Raw genomic sequence first — 21,259 nt, forward strand, 5'->3', positions numbered from 1 at the left:
CAGTAGAAACAAGGATCTGAGACTTCATCTACAAAAATAAAAAACTGTTTTGTATGCTGTTTTGGTGGAGGATATAGCCACAGTTACAGATACACATGCTATGGTTTAGAAAAGCAACAATCTTCCATCTTTCTTGGAGATGTGGTACAGCACCTGACATGCTGTTTATGGGTCACCTGTGCATAACAGACAAACGCCACAGTAAATGACTGAAAACAAAGTGTTTTTAATATCTGTTGAGGGGGCTACTGTTTAATTGCTGTCCAGAAAGTGTCCAATTTCAGTCGAGATTATCAAAACGCAAATAATTCTGTTCAGTATATCCCTGTTGAGTTAATTAAAATGAGCTGTTTTGTTCTGATGAGTGAGAATTTATTTTCTTTTGGTCAGGAATTCAGTTCAGCTCTCTCTAGAAAAGCTGACAAACCTGAAACCGTTTGTAAAAACCCAAAGGCCACATACCGTTGTTGCAAAAGTTTGCATATGAACAGGTTTTACCATGAAGTACACACAATGAATACAAAAGGCAAGTATTTTGTTTTTATAACTATCTTTATACACAGAATAAAAACACCTTTAACAAACTGAAAACTTTAAGCAGGTTTTTCCTTTTTAGATGTCATCTTAATATTAAGTTAAACAAAACAAAAAAAAACACGTTTTCTGAAATGTTAACAATAAATAGTCCAAATAACAATTTATGTTACAAAAGCGCAGTGAATACTGGAATTGACATTTGTACAAATAAATCCTTCAACAAAAAAAAATATAATAAGCCAGATTCAAACACAAACCTGCCGTTTATTCATTATAAAGCATCATCTTCATTGTGTCTAGTGTGAGAAGATGAGGCCTTTTCACAAATGAATAAACATCACAAGAGCTTTTACTTTGCAGAGTCGAAGCTCTCAAGGTGCTTGAAGGAGACAAACATTTTCAAATCCCATTTGTGGAATGACAACGAGCTCTCCGACAGTACACGCTCAGATAAAGTTAAACATGTTGATGAGACAAAATGATCACAATACTGCATATTGATGATGCTGGTTAATTGAAATTGGTAGTAAATCTGGATGTAATCAGTCTGGACTTCATGTGGTGAATTTGTATCTGCCGGGAACGACAGTCCATCGCAGCGGTGAAACTACATGGGAAAGGTAAGAGAAAGCACATTTACCTTTACCTTCACCACATGGAGAGTGGGCTGACGTTAAAGGATGTTAAGAAACCAAATCACGTCGGCATTATAGCCATAGTGTTTTTTTAGCATCCTGTAAGTCAATGGCGAGTTTATGTTTTGAGCACAACCAATCAGAAGGTTCTACTAGTGATTTAAGAATGACACATAACTTAAAATAAGAGTGTCAACTATGGCTTTTAGTGTTTGATTTCATTAGATACTTCTGACTGTTTGCTCATGTGGAAATGGGAGTGTAGCACTACTGGGAATTTGAACTTGGTACGCAGGCATTTGTCATTTCAGTCTGTTAGTGAATTATGTGGATGGTTGCATTAGGTCTGTGTGTTAAAGGGTAACACTGGTATTTTTCAACCTAGACCCCATTTTTCCACATTTTTGTGTCTAAATGAGTGATCGAGACAGGTTTTGAAATTGGTCCAGTATTGAGCGAGAGGGCGACATGGGAAAAAGGCTGCAATTTAACCATTTGTTTGCTGTCAGTTTACATCGTGCTTGTTTCTTCTGCTGACAGGCTCTGATTGTTGTTCTCAGTGTCTCACATCATGGAAATGATCCCCACAGAGAAAGACATTTTTGATAAAAGGTAAGAACCTTTTTATCTTCCAGAAACATCTAACAAATCGCCGGCAGTGGCGATGCGATGCAGGCTGCAATGTATCGAACCAATCGGAGCATATCAGCATATTCAATGTACATATGTTAAATGTACTCGTTTTTGCCACCGACACTGATTGTTATTCTAAGCGTCTGGCGACATAATGGAAATGATCCCTACAGAGATAGACCTTTTTTTTTTTTTAATAACCAAACACAGCCCTGAAATCACTGCTCCAAATTCACCAGACTCCGTTTAAATAAACAATAATGTTATCATTGTAAAACACACTTCAGTCAAAGTCAACAGAAACAAAAATGAAACTCACAAAAGCTGCATTGGTTTATCTTTCCATTGTTTTAACAATTGGTTGAAATAAACCCTTAATTCACCCAGTTAGATATGAAAATAATGCTGACTCTATTCACACTAAAATTAGTCTATTTTATGTAGATTCTGGTGGCCTTGGTGATAGCAATTTTAGGATCTTTCTGTGATTTATCTCTGTAGGGATCATTTCCATAATGTTGTCAGTCATTTAGAATAACAATCAGAGCCTGTCAGTGGCAAAAAAGAGGACTTTTAGTTGACGTAAACATGCCAAGAACGTTTTTTTTTCAAGAACATGGAAAAATAGGGACCAGATTGAAAAATACCAAAGTCGCCCTTTAAGACCTTGACTGAAAACAGCTCAACTTGCCTCTTTGTTTGAACTAATGAGGACTGCAAGATATAAGCATGAGTAAAGTTATTTGTCACAGAAGCTGAGTGAAAAAACTCCCAACTACTGTGACAGGTTATTTAAAATAATGAAATGTTGATAAATCAGTATTATCATTTCAAAGTGTTAAAAATGATGAAACCAGCATGAAGAGACTGGCAATGGATTCAATTCCAATGTGATTTCAGCACACACTTCAGAGGTCATAGCTGCAGATGATTACATCTGCAGAGCTACCACCAAATGAAGGAGAATTAAAAAAAAAAAAGCTGCCATTTTTGTATGTGACATCTGACAGTAAGAAATGACAAACCTGATTCCAAACAAACATGGCAGGCTGTGTTCCTAAAACACAACCAATAAAACCTGAACTGATTCGAGAGCAGGTGAAATGGAGGGCAGTATCAAAAAGGATTTCACTTCTACCTGCCCTGCTGTGTCGTGCTCTACTTCTGCAACTGAGGACGCAATAACAGCTGAACAGAAACATGTATCGCATCACATTCAACCTCCTTCTCACTGCCATTACTTTTAAACACCACCCTCCAGCAGCCGTTTGCCACCAGCTGCACATTTTGGCGGATTTACACATTTTGTGGGGTTAATCTGAGAGAGTAGAAGACGGACAAACACACAAAGAGCAGGAAGAGACATAAAAGATCAGTGAAAATATTTTGTTCAGATATGGCATAGTATTTTCCTGTACATGAGGTTGTGTTTTGTAAACGCATCTGTTTTTCTAAAGTGTTTGTTTTTAAAGGGCATTTCAACTTAAAGAACAGTTCAGTGAAACCAACAAGTTTCGAACTCGCTTTGAACAATGGTCAAGGTTCACTGGTATTATTGCACTTTTACAAACAGGGCAGGGATGGCTTTTGGAGGGGGGGGGGGGATCTGTCGTCCTCCACAGCCGTCTTTTCTCCTGAGCAGAAGGGACGGTGTGGCGGCAGTCTAGACAGAGCAAACTCATGTCCTCCAGGTGGCCGTGGGTCGCTGAAACCAGGTCCTCTCGACCTCATGGCGGAGGGATGGAGGGCTCGGTCACAGCCAGCTCCTGAGCCAGGTCATTGAAGCGAGCGATGTAGTCCACGCTGCTCTCACTCATCATACAAGCAAGCTGAGAATCCATCTGCGAGCACAAACACAGACACAACAGAAAAAACATGAAAACCCCCCTTTTCCAGAGAATTCTGTAATTTTTAGTTACAGTTGTAAGGATGTTGTCACCATTGACAGAACCAGGCCAGACGTTTCCCCATGTCAGTTCTTAATGCTGAGCTAAGCAGGCTGTTGGGTTGGGAAATACTATGTGCAATGGTAGAAATGTGTCCAGGATATTAGCAGACATCTGATTTGATTTTATTTTATTATCAGGAAAAAAATATGGAGAAAAAAAAAGCGAAATTTCTAATTTGTGCATAACTCAATAAAAACATTCTTGCCTAATCACATCCCTTAGTGAAAAAGGACTTACTTCTGCCACATCAGGAAGGCCACGGGACTGAAAGGAGTCATGGGAGTTGCAGTCCAGGAGGCTTGGACCAAGCAAGGCCGTGCCGCTGGAGGGGCCAGAGGGGGTTAGGGTGGTCCGCTTGCCCTTATCAGGAGACACCATGCTGGCTGTAAGGGAGACAGACAGACAGTAAATAGAAGGGACGGCACACATGAATAGTGGAGACAAAGTCGTCTTTATGGATGCAAGAGGAAGTCTACAGCTGTGTCAGTGTTTCTGTGCATTAATAAGAAAAAGAAAGTTTGAATGCACAAAAAGGCTTTTATGAAGGCTGAAAATGTGTGTGCATTTTTAAAAAATTGTCTCATATTAAAGCTAGTAATCATTGCTGTACAGTTAATTTAACGGTCTTTGATTTTTCAGAAAATAGAAAGTAAACCCTCGGTGTGTTCAGCATTGGAATTTCTCATTTGTAGCATCAACTCTTTGGATGAGGAGCAGAAAAAGACAAAGAAAAACACTGACAAAGGAAAAGACTTACAGAGGAGGCATCCCAGTGTGGAGTCAGATGAGTCGCTGGGGTACCACTGGGGGTCGTGGCTGGGCGATGGGATCCAGCCTCTGGACGGGCTGACCGAGGGAGACGAGGTCAACAGTTTGGAGCCGTCGTTGTTGCTCAGCTTGGCTGGAGAGAGAGTGGCCTCCTCACCTGCAGCAGAACAATCATTAAATTACACACGCGTTTAATAAGTCTGACTACTCAGAAGTTTAAACTGTCTGAATGCAACTAACAAGGTTCCTGTCGCCCAAGGCAAGTGTGATTTAAAACTATTTAAGACTTTTTAATGCCTCTTGGAATTAAATTTTGGATAAATTTTACAGAGGCCAGTACTGGTGGAAAAAAACACGTATCGACAGCTATTACTTAAAGTTAGGGGGAATTTTTTTTTTTTTTTTTCAAATATTTATTGCAACATAAAACATGACTCTTGGTGATGATAATGCAAGAGGCATTCAGCGAATTATTATTATTTTTAAATGACCCACTATTTTAAGATTTTGCAATGCAATGTCAGGAAAAAAAAAAAGACTTATAAAAATCCAATGTCAAGGCAATTTTAAGACTTTCGTAAGACTGATTTAAGACATGACCTTGTTTTTAGATTGATGGATTCAATGCCTTTCAAGACTTTTTAAGGATATGAAGTAACTCTGAACACAACCTCTCATTTCTAACCTGTTGTCTCTTTAATATCAAACTATAAATATTTGAATTTCGTACAAATGCCTGTAATTTTCACTTTTAAAGAAACAAATATAAACATACGGACGCACCGTAGTGGGCAGAGTTGATGGCAAGCTCTATAATTGAGTCGCTGATGTGTGTCTGAGGTTCTCCAGGGGCCAGAGCTTCTTCAGGGGGGCCAGGGAGAGAGATGTCCAGGAGCGAGGCGACACTGGGTGGAGAGAGGAGAGAGTCCCCACCACCTGTCACCCCAGGAGACGGTGGAGGCTGACCATTCTGTGGAAAGAACAGGTGAAAGCACTTAATTTGGGCTGTTTTGTTCGATTCTTTAAAGTTTCGTTCACTAAACAGGTAAGTTTTCAACAACATATGTGTGTTTTTAACCCAGCAGGCCAGGCTTGTGGATAGAATGACAAGAAATTTGCAGACAAAAACTTGACATTGTGCTGTTTTGTTTTGTTTTTTTATGAAAGATTATTTTGGGTGATTTTTCTCTTTATTGACAGGACAGCTATAGACTGACAGAAAATGGGGAAGAGAGAGGGGGGATGACACACAGCAAAGGGCCACAGGCTGGCACTGAACCTGGGCCGCTGCAAAGGCCTCGGCATATGGGGTGCAAACTCTACCAGGTGTGGTCGCCCCGCCTTTTTGCTTTTTTGAGTCCCAGTTCAACATCAGCATTTTATCGTTTTTTACACTAATAACATACTTTAACGCAGCTTATATCATGCAGCTTGCACATGCAATATTTTATGGTATTGTAGGTTTCACTGTTTATCCTGTAGAAATGTGAACTGCATTCATGTTGAGCCGCAGATATTCAGCCCAAAGTTTAACCAGCATTGATCTGGTGTGACTGAACATGATAACCACTAAATCCATCCACACATCTGACCTAGTGATTTGCAATCAGAAACTACTTTTGATAACATACACTGAGACTTGTGGAATTGCCATTTAACCTAAATGTGGAGGTGAGGAAGAGACATTAAACTGAAGAGATGGAGATGTGTGGATAGACACCTTGTGAAGCAAAGCTCCCAGTTTGTATTAGTTTACGTGTTCAAATGTGCGCTGCTGACCTCTGGGACATTGTCCTGGAGGAGTGGAGAGTCTGCTTCAGCATCAACAATGGGTGTGGTGGCCAGCAGGGCGCTGTTATCGACAGCAGGAGAATTCAGCTCCCGGCGGGGACTGCCAGGGATGATTCCTGCAGACTTAGCTGCCAGGTCAATGGCACCTGAAAGAGCGTTGACATTTTAGAGACACAAGAGACTCGCCACATCAGCATATTACTGAAAATGAATGGTATGAATAAAAAGATGAAAGCAAGAAACAAAGCTGGTAAATGTTCTCTTTGTCTTTTTACTCCTGCACAAGAGAGTATTTGTTCAAAACCCTGCTAACTGTCAGAGATTATGTGGGAGTAAAGATGCCAGTTATCTTCATACACTTGAAACTGGTACTTGATTTTGGATAAAAACACAGAGAATGTAGAGAAGAGTGTCTTACACAAAAATAATGATTTGATTTGACACAGAAGGAAAAAGTTGTGCGTCTGTAGACAGATTTTATCAGTGAAACACAGCAATAGTGCAAGATGCAGTCATGAAACTTTACAGGCGTGTAGTTGAGATAAAAAAAAAGGTGGAGTTTGAAGATGGATGCAGTGAGCTGAACAAGTGAGCCAAAAGAACACGTGCACTGTATTGTAGCTGGAGTGATTCCTGTTTTGTTGAGTCAATTTAGTGAAGGAGCAAAAATATGTAATTAAAACCCAATTAAAGGAGAATTTCAAAATACAAGAAAAAAAGCATACATATATATGCTATTGTGTTTTGTTTTGTTTTGAACGTGACAAGAGGATAAAGAATGGCAAGTGAGGTTAAACCAATACTCAAACTTCAATACTTATACTCCACGTAACAAAACAGAAAAATAGAATAAATAATAAAAAACAGTACATACTGGAAAGCTGGCTGGCCGTTGCAGAGCTGGTGGCTGCCGGGGAAGTTTTAGACAGGAGGGGGCGGGAAGAAGGAGCCAGGCGAGTGTGGATTGGCCGGAAAGATCCAGTTCCTGAGGGAAGAAACAGGAAGTGAGAGAGCGAGAGATTAGCAGAGTTGTTTTTGAAAATGAGAAATTAATTTAGTTATGAACAAAGAGCACAGTGAGTGAGTGTATTACCGACTGTTACACAGAAATACGCCTGTTGAAGGACCTAATTTCAAGAACACATGTCTGTCGTAGTGTAAAAGTAACAGTTTTAGGTTACACTACAGGGAAAAGTATAATCATTTAAACATTTCTATCTTTTGCTAACAACAAATTGTGCGGATATCTACAGCGTACCTGTGGCAGAGGAGTTGGAGAGGATGGAGAAGGAGCAGACATGCTGAGGAGTGTCTCCTGTAGTTCGGGGTAGGAGTGTTCGCTGTGGACAGAACAGAAGAAACTGAATGCACAGTTTATTAACACAGTGCAGAGAAGCACCATGAAGACATTTACAGCACTGTGGAGTTCGTACATGTTAAAGACTCTTTTTTTTAAAATAATTTCTAATGCAAACTGAACATTCTTATGTTTTTTACTTCAACGCCACCCTCTTACCTGAACTACAAGTGGTTTCCGAAGCTGTCTGTTTCGAGGTTTTCTCTGTCGTGAAAGGAAAAGATCTGACTGCATCTGCAAATTTGAAAAAAAAAACCCAACTTACTAACATTTGTGCATATTTCTGTGGACAATATATACACATTTAGTCTTTGCACAAAAAAAAATACCGCATTTCTGTGTCTTACACTGATCGAGTCGAGCTGCTGTTTGAGAGCGAGCTCAGCCTCTTTGTTAGGGGAGAACATTCTGTTGTGCCGCGTGCTGTTGGGGGGCAGCGTTGTGGGAACCGCAAACACACCGCTTTCTGCCTCGCTGCCCGCCGTTGACCCCAGCAGCGAGCGAGGGAGGTTGCGCCCGCCTAAAGAGGGGAGGAATAAGTGATATATGTCATGTGGGGAGGGCAGTTATTTAAGTCTAATGTTTAAAGCCATTGAGCAGCATACACTGATTCTTTGGGTTCACTTGGTTTGCACTGGGGTTTTCAAATATTACAAAATACAGTGCAGAGATACTGTATTCAAACAATCACCTATGAAGCAAGAAGAAGTTACACGACATAACTACGTACTTCTCATTGTCAAAAAAACAACCTCATCATCACGAAGATACATTATCATTATGCAAAAGCCAAGTAGCTACTGTGCTAAAGCCTGCAACTACAGCCTTTACAGGAAATCAGTTACACTGAAGCTAAATGTCCATGTAGCGTCTTGTAGTGTTGAAAATGTGAGAGAGAGCCACAAATACCTGAGACTCCAGCATTTGGCAGGTGTAACCGGGCCCCTCGGACAGAAGCCTGCTGCCGGCCACAGTTGGGGCTTCGAACACCTGCTATGGGACCCTTCCCCGGAGGTGTGACGGCCTGGTTTTGCTCCTCTTGCTGGTTCTTGAGTGGTGATGTGGCTGTGGAGCACAGCTCTGGAGCCTGCAGGAGAGGACATATTGTTGACACCATCTGCTCACATGTCCATTGTTAATGTCCCTGTCACACATGCACTGAAAATCTGAACTTATCTAGACATTAGTTGGAGGAACTGTATGTGAGGAGTCAACCGGTGGACCAGACATTTGACTAACTCCTCTTTTTAATGTCCATGAGAAAACAGATCATGTAACTGCCAAGAGAATTCAAACCAAATGGACAGCTGGATTACATCATGCAGCTTGCATGAACTGGTAGAAAACAAACATCCAAGGGTGAAGAACAAGGGCCATTTACAAGAAGATAGCAACAAAAATGTCTAACTGGAGAGAAGACGAGATCGGGGAACTTCTGTTGGTAGGGATGAAGCGAAAATTGTCAGACAAATTAAAGGATCAGAGGAGATCCTGTTGTTTATGACCAAATTACAGACCGGTTTTATGACCACGGTGTAATCTGCGTCATGTCCTGCTTCCTGCACACTCTACCCAGGTGCCACCCCTCGTCTAAACCAAATGGAGTATTTCCAATAGGTGAGAATATTTCTGACAATCTCCTGTGCTATATATGTGAAAAGCAACTCTTGACAATGCACAGACCTGATTCTCTGGACATTGTCCAGAGTTTATTTGAGAAAACGGCTAAAGTGGTGCTTTCAAAAGAGGTGGCAGAACAATTCACAACCTACTGCCAGTGTTACATGAACATGAATAAATTCCACATTAAATTGTACTCTCACTTGTGTTAAAACTACAACTGTGCAGAATTCATTGAAGATGAATCCACTTTGCAGTTTAGTGAATCCACAGGTGTTTGCACCCTGCATGCTGCCGTCACGCTGTGGCATGTGATTGCATATGTGGTTGCATGTGGATGCATTCATTTCACCATCTTTTTGTCATGTTTGACTGTTTAACTGCTTATTTGTAACAAGTGTGCACAAATAATTATGCCATTTAGAGGTCCAGTTATCTGGCAACCAGCAACAACACTGTAAGGAGTACGAGTTGATTCCTACCAAAGGTTTAGGATTGACCTCAGTGGCGACCAGCTTGAGTAGACAGCGCAGAACGCGGTGTGTCCTGTTGGGTTTGATCTGTGCCATGGCCTGTCCGTTTTCCTCGTTGCTGAAAGGAACTGCGATGGGCTGCCACTCGTACTCCAGCTGCAGCTTGCCAGGCTTCCCGAACATCAGGTAGAGCTCAGCCAGGGTGACGTTCTCTGCGTCACGGGCGCTCCAGCCCTCCCCCCTGATCTGCTCTACAGCCCGTTCTTTGGCTGCTGGTGCAGACATCCCCTCCTCTGAGCCAGACACTGGAGCTTTGGCTGGGGGAGTCTGGTTGGCCTCTGGGGAGGAGGTGATGGTGTTCTGCTCCTCTTTGCACTGCTCCGATGAGCTTTCTGTACCACTACACAACTTCTCCACTGCTAAACCACCACTGGTCTCCACACCAGTACAAGTCTTTCCCCCTTCAAAGGGTCCCGTCCCAGCTCCCTCTTCCATGGGAGTCTGCTGAGAGGAAACAGGGACTGAAACAGACTGAGGTCTCTTCTCCTCTGCTTTTGTGGAACAGTCTTGTGAAGGCTCGAGGTTAAGGGACTCAGTTCGTCTGCCTTCACCCAATACAGTCACTAAAGCACCGCCAGCACCAGCACCAGCAGCTGCAGCTGCCGCACCCGCTCGTCCAGATTTAGCCCCAGTCCGAACTGGTGGAGCCGTGTGAATTCCCAGTATCTGAGCAGCTGGCAATTCCTTGGCGTTCGGCCGGTTCTTGCCACTTTCTAGCCAGTGTACAGTGCAGGAGGCCTTGGAGTGAACAACACGCGCCACACCAGGCAGCGTGGTCAAAGTGCTGCTCTCAGCCGGGAAAAGAAAGAGCTCCTCCTGCTGGGATTTGCTGGGAGAGGCTGTGCTGGACTGGCCGCCCTCCAGAGCCTCCCTCTCCATGAGACTCTTAAGCTGAAGCATCAGTGTCAAGGACTCAGACATGACATGACAGAAATAGGCCTGTTTACAGAACACAGATGTTTACAGCAATACCACTGCTCCAATGCACATGCCGAACTTGATAAAAATATTTAACTGCGCTATACATTGTAGCATGTCATTAGCAATGGACTCTATAAAACAGCGCAATGTAAACAACTAATTTCATTTTTTTTGTGTGTGTGTGTGTTTATTAGTGTTGTTGTCAAGACCTTACTAACCAAGACTTGACCGAGACCAGTGACCAGTATCACAGTCTAGAGCTCTTTTTTTTTTTTTTTACAAACTGAAAAGCAGTTAACAAGACAATGCTAACCCAGTGAGGTTTTAAAGGATACAATCCGCTGGTCATGGTACGCCCACTTCTGTTTCAGATACTCAATGAGGCTGGAGACTTTCCTGTGGAGCTCCACCACCATCCTGGTTAGAGAAGACAAAAGAAGAGATAGTAGCTGATTTACGAGCTGCTGTGGTAATGTTGGGCAGAGCAGCACTGGGCTGGAGGTGTTTATGCTGCAAACATATATATCACTTTTAGGTCACTTCCTAAACGAATACACAAATGAGAATCTGAATTGATTGCGACTAAGAATTACATTTTTTTTGGGTGATTTTGCCTTTATTGACAGCTGAAGAGAGACATGGCTGTTGGGAGAGAGAGGTGGGATGACGTGCAGCAAATGGACTTGAACCTGGGCTGCTGCAAAGGACTGAGCCTATATGAGACTCACACTCTACCAGGAGAGCTCGAGTTTGCCCTCGTGTGTACATTTTAAAATAAGTCTTCTATAAAAAGTTTGGCTGAGGAGTGCTACTTCACATGCGTAGGTCTCAAAAACACGTGCTCTTTGGATTCAAGGACAAAAATAACAAAAAAAAGTGAAGCTTCGGAAGCTATACTGAGGATTCATTTACCCCGTAAATTTTTTTTATTATTCATATATTTATATTATATTATATATATATTATATTTTATTATTATTCAATTATTTATTTATGGATGTGTTTGTGTGACGTGCATTTGATGATGGTGACTGTGATGAATTTGCTGGTCTTGAGCACACTGCTGCTTTGTTGGGGTTGACCTGAGTGTCTGCACACTCACTTCATTGATTGCACCTGTGACAATTATCTGATGCTACTCTGATTGCCAGGCAGCTGACATCATCCTTGGTATATCTGTGAGCTGCCACTTGCTTTTACAATCCCTGATGAAGATTGTATGATGAAACAAGCCTTCAAGGCTTCAAGCCCATTTATTAAAGGTTTTTTAACTGGAAACAAGTCTAACCTCTCTCTCTTTTTAAAATAGGTCTTCTGTTTCTTTTGGCACTTCAGTTACAAACAGGCATAATTTTCAAAATTGCTTGATGATGCATTTCTGTAAATGCCAAGATCTAAAAAATGGCATTTATTTAACCAAAGGCTTTGCATTATTAATCTAAGCTGCTGGGAAAGTGCTCATAAAAACAATATCAAACATGGGATGTTTATGAATTTGTCTTTTCTTACATTAGAAACTACTCGACTCAAACGTCAGGTGTCGGAGCATTCTGAAGGTGTTACCAAGGAGTTTTTTTTTTAAAGCGGACAGTCACGAGAACCGATACTTCAGTACCAAGTCGATACCAGAATTCTGAAAGCGTGACAGTACTCTTTTTTTCTCTAACAATTGTACTAGTCTGCTATTAAATGCCAAAGTGAAAAGATAAATATTCATGAATTTTAAGCAATTATGATATCAAACTGATTCTCATATCGTGCTAAAATAAATGCAAATGTCAGCTTTGAAGTTAATTATTACAATTTTTTGTGATATTATGTGGCCTGGTTTTGAAAATGTTTGCTCTTAATTAACTTTCAGACATTAGTTAACAGGCAGGCCTGACCTGAGACGAGGGTTGTGGGCTAGACTCTGAACGCGAGCCCAGGAGTGATTACTGCGAGGCTGGAGCTCCACTGCCACCTTCAGGGGGAGACGCACCGGCTTCTGGTCCTCCTCGTCACTCACTCCTGCAGAAACATGAAGACACCGAGAGACTGAATGAGAAACAATGAGAAAGATCTCGCAAGGAGAAAAAGGTCAGGCGATTTTGTGAGAGCACGTGTCCGGGCAGAGGGATTCTGTGAAAGAATGAAGTCATAAAAATAAATGTGAACATTTAGTAGAAATGCCACAACTGCACAATATAATACAAAACCTGCAGAGTCTTTACGTCATAATCAAAGTCTCAGTCGGTGCCCGTCCAGACTGAGCAAACTTCAAACTAACAAGAGATCAGCAGCGTTACTAAAAAGTCTCCATTTTACGGGTTCCTGAAACAAGAAGCTATTAGTGTGGATTAGTCTAAAAATTAACACTGAGAGAGATGGCAGATGCATGCTGGGATTTTAATTTTCAATCCTTTGATTAAAGCAAATATTTCTCTAACTTTGGTGAGCGGTTGTTATTGAACAGAGGCGCAGATGCCAGTCGGTCATCCCAGTCATCTCCATCATCTCCCTCCTGCTCCTCCTCCTCATTTTGCTCCCACAGAGTTACCATGGAAACACCACGAGCCCACATGCTGCCATTGTTAAACCCCGCCCCCACAATCCCTGTGCCTCATCATCGCCACGGTTTGTATTTTCAGCACCGATGTTTGTTTACTTTGTATGTATGTGTCGGGTGTCTGCACATCACACGCTCACCATCTGGGTCACAGAGTTTCTTCAGTGCTCGGCACATGGGCGCTTTGATACGCAAGTTCCTCCCTTTGGAGCGTACAGTCGTGGCCCTGATGAAACACACAGAACGGCAGTGAAATCTCAAGACAACTTTACTAGATCACAAACACATCACAGAATGAGCTGAACAACTGTGTACTAAGTGACCAAAAACATTTTACAACACAGTAGCCATGCAGTAAGTAATATACTACATCGTCCAATATTTTGAAATTATATTGTAAGAGAAAAGAAATATGTACTTCTGATTTTGGGGTGAACTGTCCCTTTAAGATAAGTGTTCCTGCTGCAAATTTCCTGTATCCTTCATGACCTCATACTGGGGGTGAAAGCTTATCTGTGTTTTTGCAGATGTGATGTAGTACTTACAATTAAAAATGACATGCTTGACAATCCTAGATGTGTGTGCGTGTGTGTGTGTTTGTGTAACACAGCCTGGTTTAGTTAAAATAAAAATTAAACATGATGTCAGCGGACAGTGCATTTCTTCGATTTACCAACTTACCCTTGCTGGATTAGTTCGTTCAGCTTTGCCACGTTCTTATCATCCATTACTGTCAAAGACAAAACACAGAGCTGTTTATGACATCGTCCCTCAGGAGCGGCTGTCCCCCATGACTGGGAGGGTGCAGCATTTAATCACATCCCCTGCGTCCGAAAGTAACAGCAGAAAAACAATCACACACAAAACAACTTTTAAAAAGGCATTTATTCACGTGCGTAGCCTTTACTTACATCCTCCAACTTTTTTGCGGAGCTCTGCATAGCAGATGAGGCCGTACAGTTCTTGGGAGGATTTCTTCAGCACCCTGGAGTAAACTGAGAAGGAAAGATGGGACAAGTCACACCAGTGCTGCAACATGTGACGTGTATGCTACATGAAGATAACACGACAGTGTCACTGAGGGCTTTTGAAGTAAGGAGTCTAAAGCTTATCTGGCGAGGCTTTTTACATACGTTTTGGGACAAAGTCACCCTGCCAAACTTCTATATAAACAGTGAATAATATAAACTAAAGCGTCCCTGGACACATTTCTAGTGGACATAACAGGATAAGTGAGACAAGATGAGATGCTACAATTTGTATGTTAATCAGGATTCCAGCACATTTCCACCAATTCATTTTCAAAACTTTTTAATAATAGTTTACCTCGTTTCCATGACTTAAGTAGTTTAAAATGGGCCAGCCAATATAGTGTTATAGCCGCATACACATTATTAAACAGGCTTTTTCTTGGTATTTGTGGATAAGCAAACTGCAAATGCTTGCCATCTTTACTCTGAAGTTAGAAATTCCTGTCACCAACTACGTATATGCCAATAGACCAGACCAGCACATTCAGGTACTTCAAAAATGTCAAGGCTGTGGCCCCTTTTGAGGGAGAGAAAACCAAATATCTGATCAACGGTGAGGCACCAAAGCACTAGTACTACACAGTGTATTTTGCTTAATGTCAGACATGTTTTGGGATATTTATGAACATATTCTAAATGACTGCCAAAACATTGTATGTTCAGAAGTTTTTTATCATCTTAATCCCACAGCATTTCCAGGCTCGGAAACCAGTTCTTCTAATTTCATAACTTTTACAGGAATTGCATGAATGTGGGAACAATGGGTAATATTTTTTTAAAAAATTAAAAATTTTAATGTGGAGCTCAGACTCTAAATAAACACTTTTCTACCCTCTTTCACTGAGACTCAAGGCCTTTTTAAACAGAGATTCTGCAATACTACAGTAACGATCTGCCATTACACCGCCTTTACTTTTTCTTTCTTTCTTTCTTAAACTGAACGAAAACAACTCCAGCATAATGCTGTCCCAGTGTGTCATTTAAGATAGCATGCCGGTGTTCCAGAAGCAAAAGAGACATGATGTAACACGACAACTCTGGCACCTAGTTTGTAGTTTTACACTGACGTCACTTCGGCTCGGTTATTGACTCGGCTTCACGATGGAACAATGATGACCGCTCACTCTGTGTTTGTGTGTTTTGTGCAGGTGGAAAAAGGATGCAACATTCCCATCTTGAACAGGCTCTATAAAAGGGGCTGACAGAGATAAAAGGGGTAACTCACCATTGGCAAAGTCGATATGTTTGGAGATCTTGTGCCAGGTCCGGTAGTAGAAGTGGCGAACCTGCTCCTTGTTCTTCACCATGTTGGCTGGCTTGCCTCTTTTCTTGTACTTCATTGCAATGTTATTCTGGATCGCCTCGAAATCCTTCCCGTGCTGGAGAACAGAGTAGTAGGGGGGAATTAGATGTCAAAAATAAACGCCAACACTTTCATTTTAAGTTTCGCCGCAGAAAGTGGCGCCCGTTTTTGACAGTCTGATTGGTTCTGCCCTTTACCTCGTACAGCCCCTCGAAAAAGCTGTTTTTGTCCTCTGTGCTCCAAGACTCCCACTGCCGACGGGCCCGCTTCTGGTTACCAGCTTGCTCCTCCTTCTCAGCAGACCCTTGGCCCTTGGAGGCCTTCGACACTCCCCCTGTGGAGCCGGCCACAGGCCCCGACTGTCCCACTGTCCCCTGGGAGGAAGAGCCATTCTCTGCCCCTGTGGTACACAGAGCCCACAAATCCATGAAGCATTCAGAGAAAAAACACTTCAATATCAGAGTCAAAAATTTAAGGAGGAAGACAAATGTTTCGGTCGACCGCCTGGGTTGTTTTGTATGAAATGGAAAGAATAATACAATTGTAGTTCGTGGTTTGGGGAATGTTAAAATGCATGCACACAAAGCCACCCACTGCCGTTTCACTGCACAACCTGCAGAGCTTCCCCTTCTGTGGTTCAGCACTGGCAAGGAGGCAGGAAAAGCAATCAGTCCCGACGGCCAGGTCCACAGTACACGGGTCCAAAACCAACTCCTGGTGGGCTCCAATAGCTGAGTTTACCCCGACACTGAGCACAATGCCAGAGGCATTAACAACAAGAACAGAGGCAGTCGCTGTTGCAGCGCTGCACTATTTCAAGGCAAATGTAGATTTTTGGCCAAAAGGGGGTTCATTTACAAATACAAAAGAAAATCTCTGTGTGGACCACTAACCTAGATTTGTCTTTTTCAAAATGGATATGCATCAATATAGTATCATTTAAAAGTAAGTGGGGTGAATTGGTCAACTGATTGACACCTTGGCAATCTAAATATAAATTTGATGAAATGATCACAGTGTCTTTCTAACAACAAAAGAAATCCACCAGTCATATCTTTCAGAGCACAACAACTCATCAATATATTGTACAAATTCTGTTTGATTCAAGGCCAGTTCATTTTAAAAACATTTTTTAAGAAAGAAAAGCTGCATAATTATGCACTTTAATAAATCAGATAAAAGAAAGTCCTCACTAAATCGGAAACAACAACAACAACAACAACAACATAAAATCCTTAAGTAAGGAAGATGCAGGTTGGTGGTGCAGCACATCAATAACAGACTTTCAAATAAGTAGAAGTCACCTCTGTAGCTGTAAGTTTCAGACATACTGGATATTAATGCTCCTGCCCCACCCCTCTGCCTCACCTCGTGTTGGTGTTTCTTAACTGTTTATCGATCTATTATTTGTGATCAGAGGTGTTTTCCTTCCTGATATATGATATTGATGTTTAGACTTGTGTATCAGCTGATACCGAGAACGATTAGACGAAAATGAATAAATCAGTAGTTGTATACTATTATATGAATAATTACTAATATTGTTGTATTGCATGGCTCATTTTAACCCGAAACTGGTGGGATTTTTCAGTGTCAAATATTGCCAAATTGCTGATATTCTGCACCAACACCATTTACCAGAAACCAGTTCTTCTTCTGAAGCAACAATGAGGAATTTAATTCTCAGAAAACTGCTCTTTTATCAGGGTGTGAAACTACTTTAAGTTTATTAATAAATGACATGGTATGGGTTTGGTGCATAAACGTGCATACTCAATGATACCTGATCCAGCATTTTAAGCAGTATCAGAGTCATTTCTTAATGACATTGGTATTGGAACACCTCTTCTCGTGATCAGTAATCAATGACGGGAATTCTTGTGTGTGTTTAAAGTCAGTACAGCCTGAAAAGGCTCATTTTATCTATAGCTTTAGAGTTTTGCTCAGACAAGTTATTATTTCGATTCATAATGACAGTGTCCTAGAATTGCCAAAATGACAATGCACCATTACAGCATTTGTTTGTTGCATCACTATTGTTTTGGGGTGATATGCATGGATAAATTATACATAATTATTTTACTTTTTTATTTATTTTTAATTTTTCCTGGAAAAAATAAAAATAAATAAAAGTGCAAGCAACTGTATATAATATTGGTGCTCTCCTGTCCTGTCCCACGGCTCCTGCAGCTAAAGGCAAGGTAGATTTAATTTTTAAGACTTTTTATGCAACTCGTGGCAGTGAGTCATAATATGACTGAGAAATTATTTAAGTCTTAAACTTGTGGTTTATTTTTCTTCTTCCACTTGATAAAGACAGATATGGTCGCCCTGTGTTTTTTAAGCCACAATGGCAAGTGTCAAATAATTTAATTAGAAATGGTCTGATTTTATTATTTCATTCATTCATATTCGGTTTATTTCAGTGTTCACTTTTTCATTTCAGTGTTTAATTTCTACAAACAATAACAAAAAAAGGATGAAGAAAAACTTAAAATACCTGCTCCTTTCTTACTAATAACAAAAGCTACAGATACAGACACAAATGACCAACCTTTCTATATCTACCTTTCTTTTTTCACAAGTCATAATAAATTCAGCACTAACAACAGAAACAATCAATTTGTCATCTTAACATGACTCAGAAAGTTCAAACTTTCATGTCTCATTATTTTTTCTTTATACCGTCTTTTAAATAGAATAATATCTGAGCTGCATCTGAAGTCAACATCTTAAGTAATCCACAGTTTGACTCCATATACTGAAACACACATCTGCTTTAATGTAGTGCGACTTTTGAAATTAAACTTTCTTCTATGATCCTTGTTGTCGAATCTCAAAATGAACAACCTCTGTAATAATCTGTTTCTGGTTTAAAACGTGACTAATAATGTTTTTAAATCAACTAAATCTTAAAATTTCAACACACGTGAGCTGATGAAACAGTCTGTTAGTATGTCCCCTGATATTTTAATTGAAATTTAAGTTATGTGTCTACTCTTCTTATCACAGAAATGCTTCACAGGATGGTGTTGCAACTTGGGGCTGGAGCAGCCAAAAATCAACCCAGCCGGAGCCCCAGAGGGAGTATACAGCAGCAAACCCTGCATCAGTCTCGCCATCACTGATAAACAAAGTGTAAACAGTGTGACAACTAAAGGGCAGACCCCCTGCTAATCCCACCTATGCACACTTTTCGCTGAGCTGGTCACACAAACACACACAGTACCTTTCGATTTTGCCCCGCCATGTCCATTGATGGTCGAGCCGATTGAATCCTTCCGGATCCGTTTGCTCGGAGGTCTAACGCTTGATCGGAGAAAATGATGCTGGTCGTGACACGGAGGGGCGGGCTCCGTTAAGGTCTGGGAGTGCTGGACTGAGCCAAGCCCGGCTCGGTTCGGCGGAGATGCGGGGAGAACCGGAGCTGAACCGGGGCTGAGAGCCGTGGTTGATGGATTAAGAATTTCCACTCCGTCGTCTCCCTTTGTACTGCGCTCCTCGCTCGCCTGCTCTCCGCTCTCCTCCTCGTCGCAACCTTCGGGCTTTCTGGACGGATTCCTCCTCCCATCGACACCGATCCCCTCCCTGGAGCCCTGTGTCATGCTGCCAAAACACATTCAGGGAAAATTTGTCACATTAGGAGCAAAGCGGTGTGCAAAATTAACTTCTAAAGACGACGTTCACTGTCTCTCAACATGGCCGCCGCTGTTTGTTTCAAATCCCCTCTCCAGTCCCGACAAAACAACACCAAATATATGCATTTAACGTCTTGAGATAAATTATATCCAACAACCAAAATAGTTTAGTAACAACCTGCGGTGTTTAACCAAGTGTCTTTCGGCTCAAATGGCCCAAAATTTAGGTTGAATTTCAACTAAATTCAAATGCGAGCGCTTTTCAGTTTAGCGCCCTGCAGAAACGACAACGAAACCCCTCGGTGCATTCGACCTCTAAATAAAGTGTTTATTTTAAACATTATTTTACCCATTTTCGTGCTCTTCGCTAGTAGGCGACGTCTTCTTTCTCTTCACCATGAGTCCGACCGGTTATATTGACAAATACTGATCAAATTGAGCATAATAAAACCGAGACCGATCTCTCCGCTTTCTGCCCTCTTCTTGCTCCTGCTTCGACTGAGCTGAACTCTCTGCGCAGTTCAACTGTTTTCTATCAGCAACAACATTACTCAATGCTTCTTTGCAACTAGAAATAAAACTATAAAACCACACATAATCAAGATGCATTTACGGCATGCGTTGAAGAAGAATGTATTGTGACATGTGTCAGCTGAGCTCGTGTGAATTGATACGCATAGATAGTTTTAATAACCTGTGTGCAAGTGGACTTTGCTTGTCACTACGTCACCATCGCCTACAGAAATAATAACTGCAAAACAATTCATTTAATATACATCCTGCATTTTTAAAACTTTGTGACAATACACTATATGCTATCATTATTATCATGCATATACTTAATTAAATGTCAAAATCAGCAGCAAGCTGTATGTGCCCGGTACACATCAATACCTGCTTTGTAAAACAGTGTTATGTGTAAACATGACAGCATTTATGACATTGCTCTATTATTATCCATTGATCTGTTTATTTGTGTGTTATCAGGAGTGTGGCAGCGCAAACGGATGACAGCAAGAGAAAGCTAATCAAAGAAAGATTAATTGGATGAGTAGTTTAAGTATGAAAATGAAGAGGGGCGTCCCCCTTTCTCCATCCGCACACAGCCTTTAAATGTCTGTTTTGTGTCATCTAAACACTAAATCTCAAACACCATAAACCTCAAATAACATATTTAACAACAGTGAAAGTCCCAAACTAATAATGAAGTTTATCTTTTACTAGCTCTCAATGAAATATTACAACTTTGACAGCTGGTATACTAATAAATCAATGTCACTGTAATTTAACTTATCCTCAACCAGGGAATATTGTTTCACCTTATCTTAAGATTAATTTAAAATCTAACAGCATCATACTGACTTCTTGAAGTTACAATACATATTGACCCTGCAATATTACAGTCATATCAGCCAAGTGATTATAGTAGTACAAACACAGCTTTGGTGTTACATTTGAAGTTGACATTACCCAATAAGTGCAATATCGTATTAAGTAATAATAGAGGCATTATTTACAGTCACAGGTGTTGTTAAATTTGTTGTAATAAGCTGCATTACAAGCATACAAGAGTCGCCTCCATACATAACGTGGTACCTAGCATGGCTGCTGTTGTTGGCTAGCTAGCGTTACCGCTGTGGCAATCAAACAACCGATAACCTTTCAAAAACTGCTTGTAACATAATAATTCTTTAACGCAGAGCCTTAAACACTTTTTTTAGATGTGTAACAGTAATGAAAGTTTAGGAATTACCTTGAATGGACGCCTGTTGGTGGTGTTAATAGTCCAGAGACAGGCTAACATCGCTAGCAGACGGCAGCCGTCCAGCTTGTTACCGCTGACAGTTCCTGCGGTTCGATTGTACACGCGCTTAGACACGCCCACTACAACTCGAAAACAAATCCTCTGATTGGTCAGAATCACACGAGGGCGACGGTTAGGATTTGATTGACAGACTGCTTCGCCAATCGTTGGTGGGAGAGGCCCTGCGATGG

At 41.2% G+C, this 21,259-nt stretch overlaps 1 protein-coding gene across 2 annotated transcripts; it reads right to left on the reverse strand.

The window, feature by feature from the left end:
* Positions 1-533: 533 nt before the first annotated feature.
* On the reverse strand, positions 534-21,127 carry cramp1 (cramped chromatin regulator 1). 2 transcript variants are annotated; one of them, XM_042505158.2, is made up of 20 exons: positions 21,018-21,127; positions 18,856-19,232; positions 15,824-16,026; positions 15,549-15,702; positions 14,204-14,287; positions 13,974-14,022; positions 13,433-13,518; positions 12,631-12,754; positions 11,080-11,161; positions 9,773-10,714; positions 8,580-8,757; positions 8,018-8,190; positions 7,830-7,904; positions 7,572-7,653; positions 7,188-7,298; positions 6,302-6,459; positions 5,306-5,492; positions 4,512-4,679; positions 3,992-4,137; positions 534-3,646 (listed from the first exon to the last, which is right to left on the reverse strand). In XM_042505158.2, the coding sequence occupies exons 2-20, from the start codon at positions 19,229-19,231 to the stop codon at positions 3,533-3,535; spliced, it is 3,492 nt and encodes a 1,163-aa protein (XP_042361092.1). In that variant the 5' UTR covers position 19,232; positions 21,018-21,127; the 3' UTR covers positions 534-3,532. The 2 variants fall into 2 exon arrangements, with proteins under 2 accessions (XP_042361092.1, XP_042361091.1); XM_042505157.2 differs by lacking the exon at positions 21,018-21,127 and adding an exon at positions 19,614-19,799.
* Positions 21,128-21,259: the final 132 nt, after the last annotated feature.

Source organism: Plectropomus leopardus, chromosome 18, assembly GCF_026936395.1.
Source record: "Plectropomus leopardus strain MGB_pleo_1.0 chromosome 18, ASM2693639v1, whole genome shotgun sequence".
In the NCBI taxonomy this organism is placed as follows: domain Eukaryota; kingdom Metazoa; phylum Chordata; class Actinopteri; order Perciformes; family Serranidae; genus Plectropomus; species Plectropomus leopardus.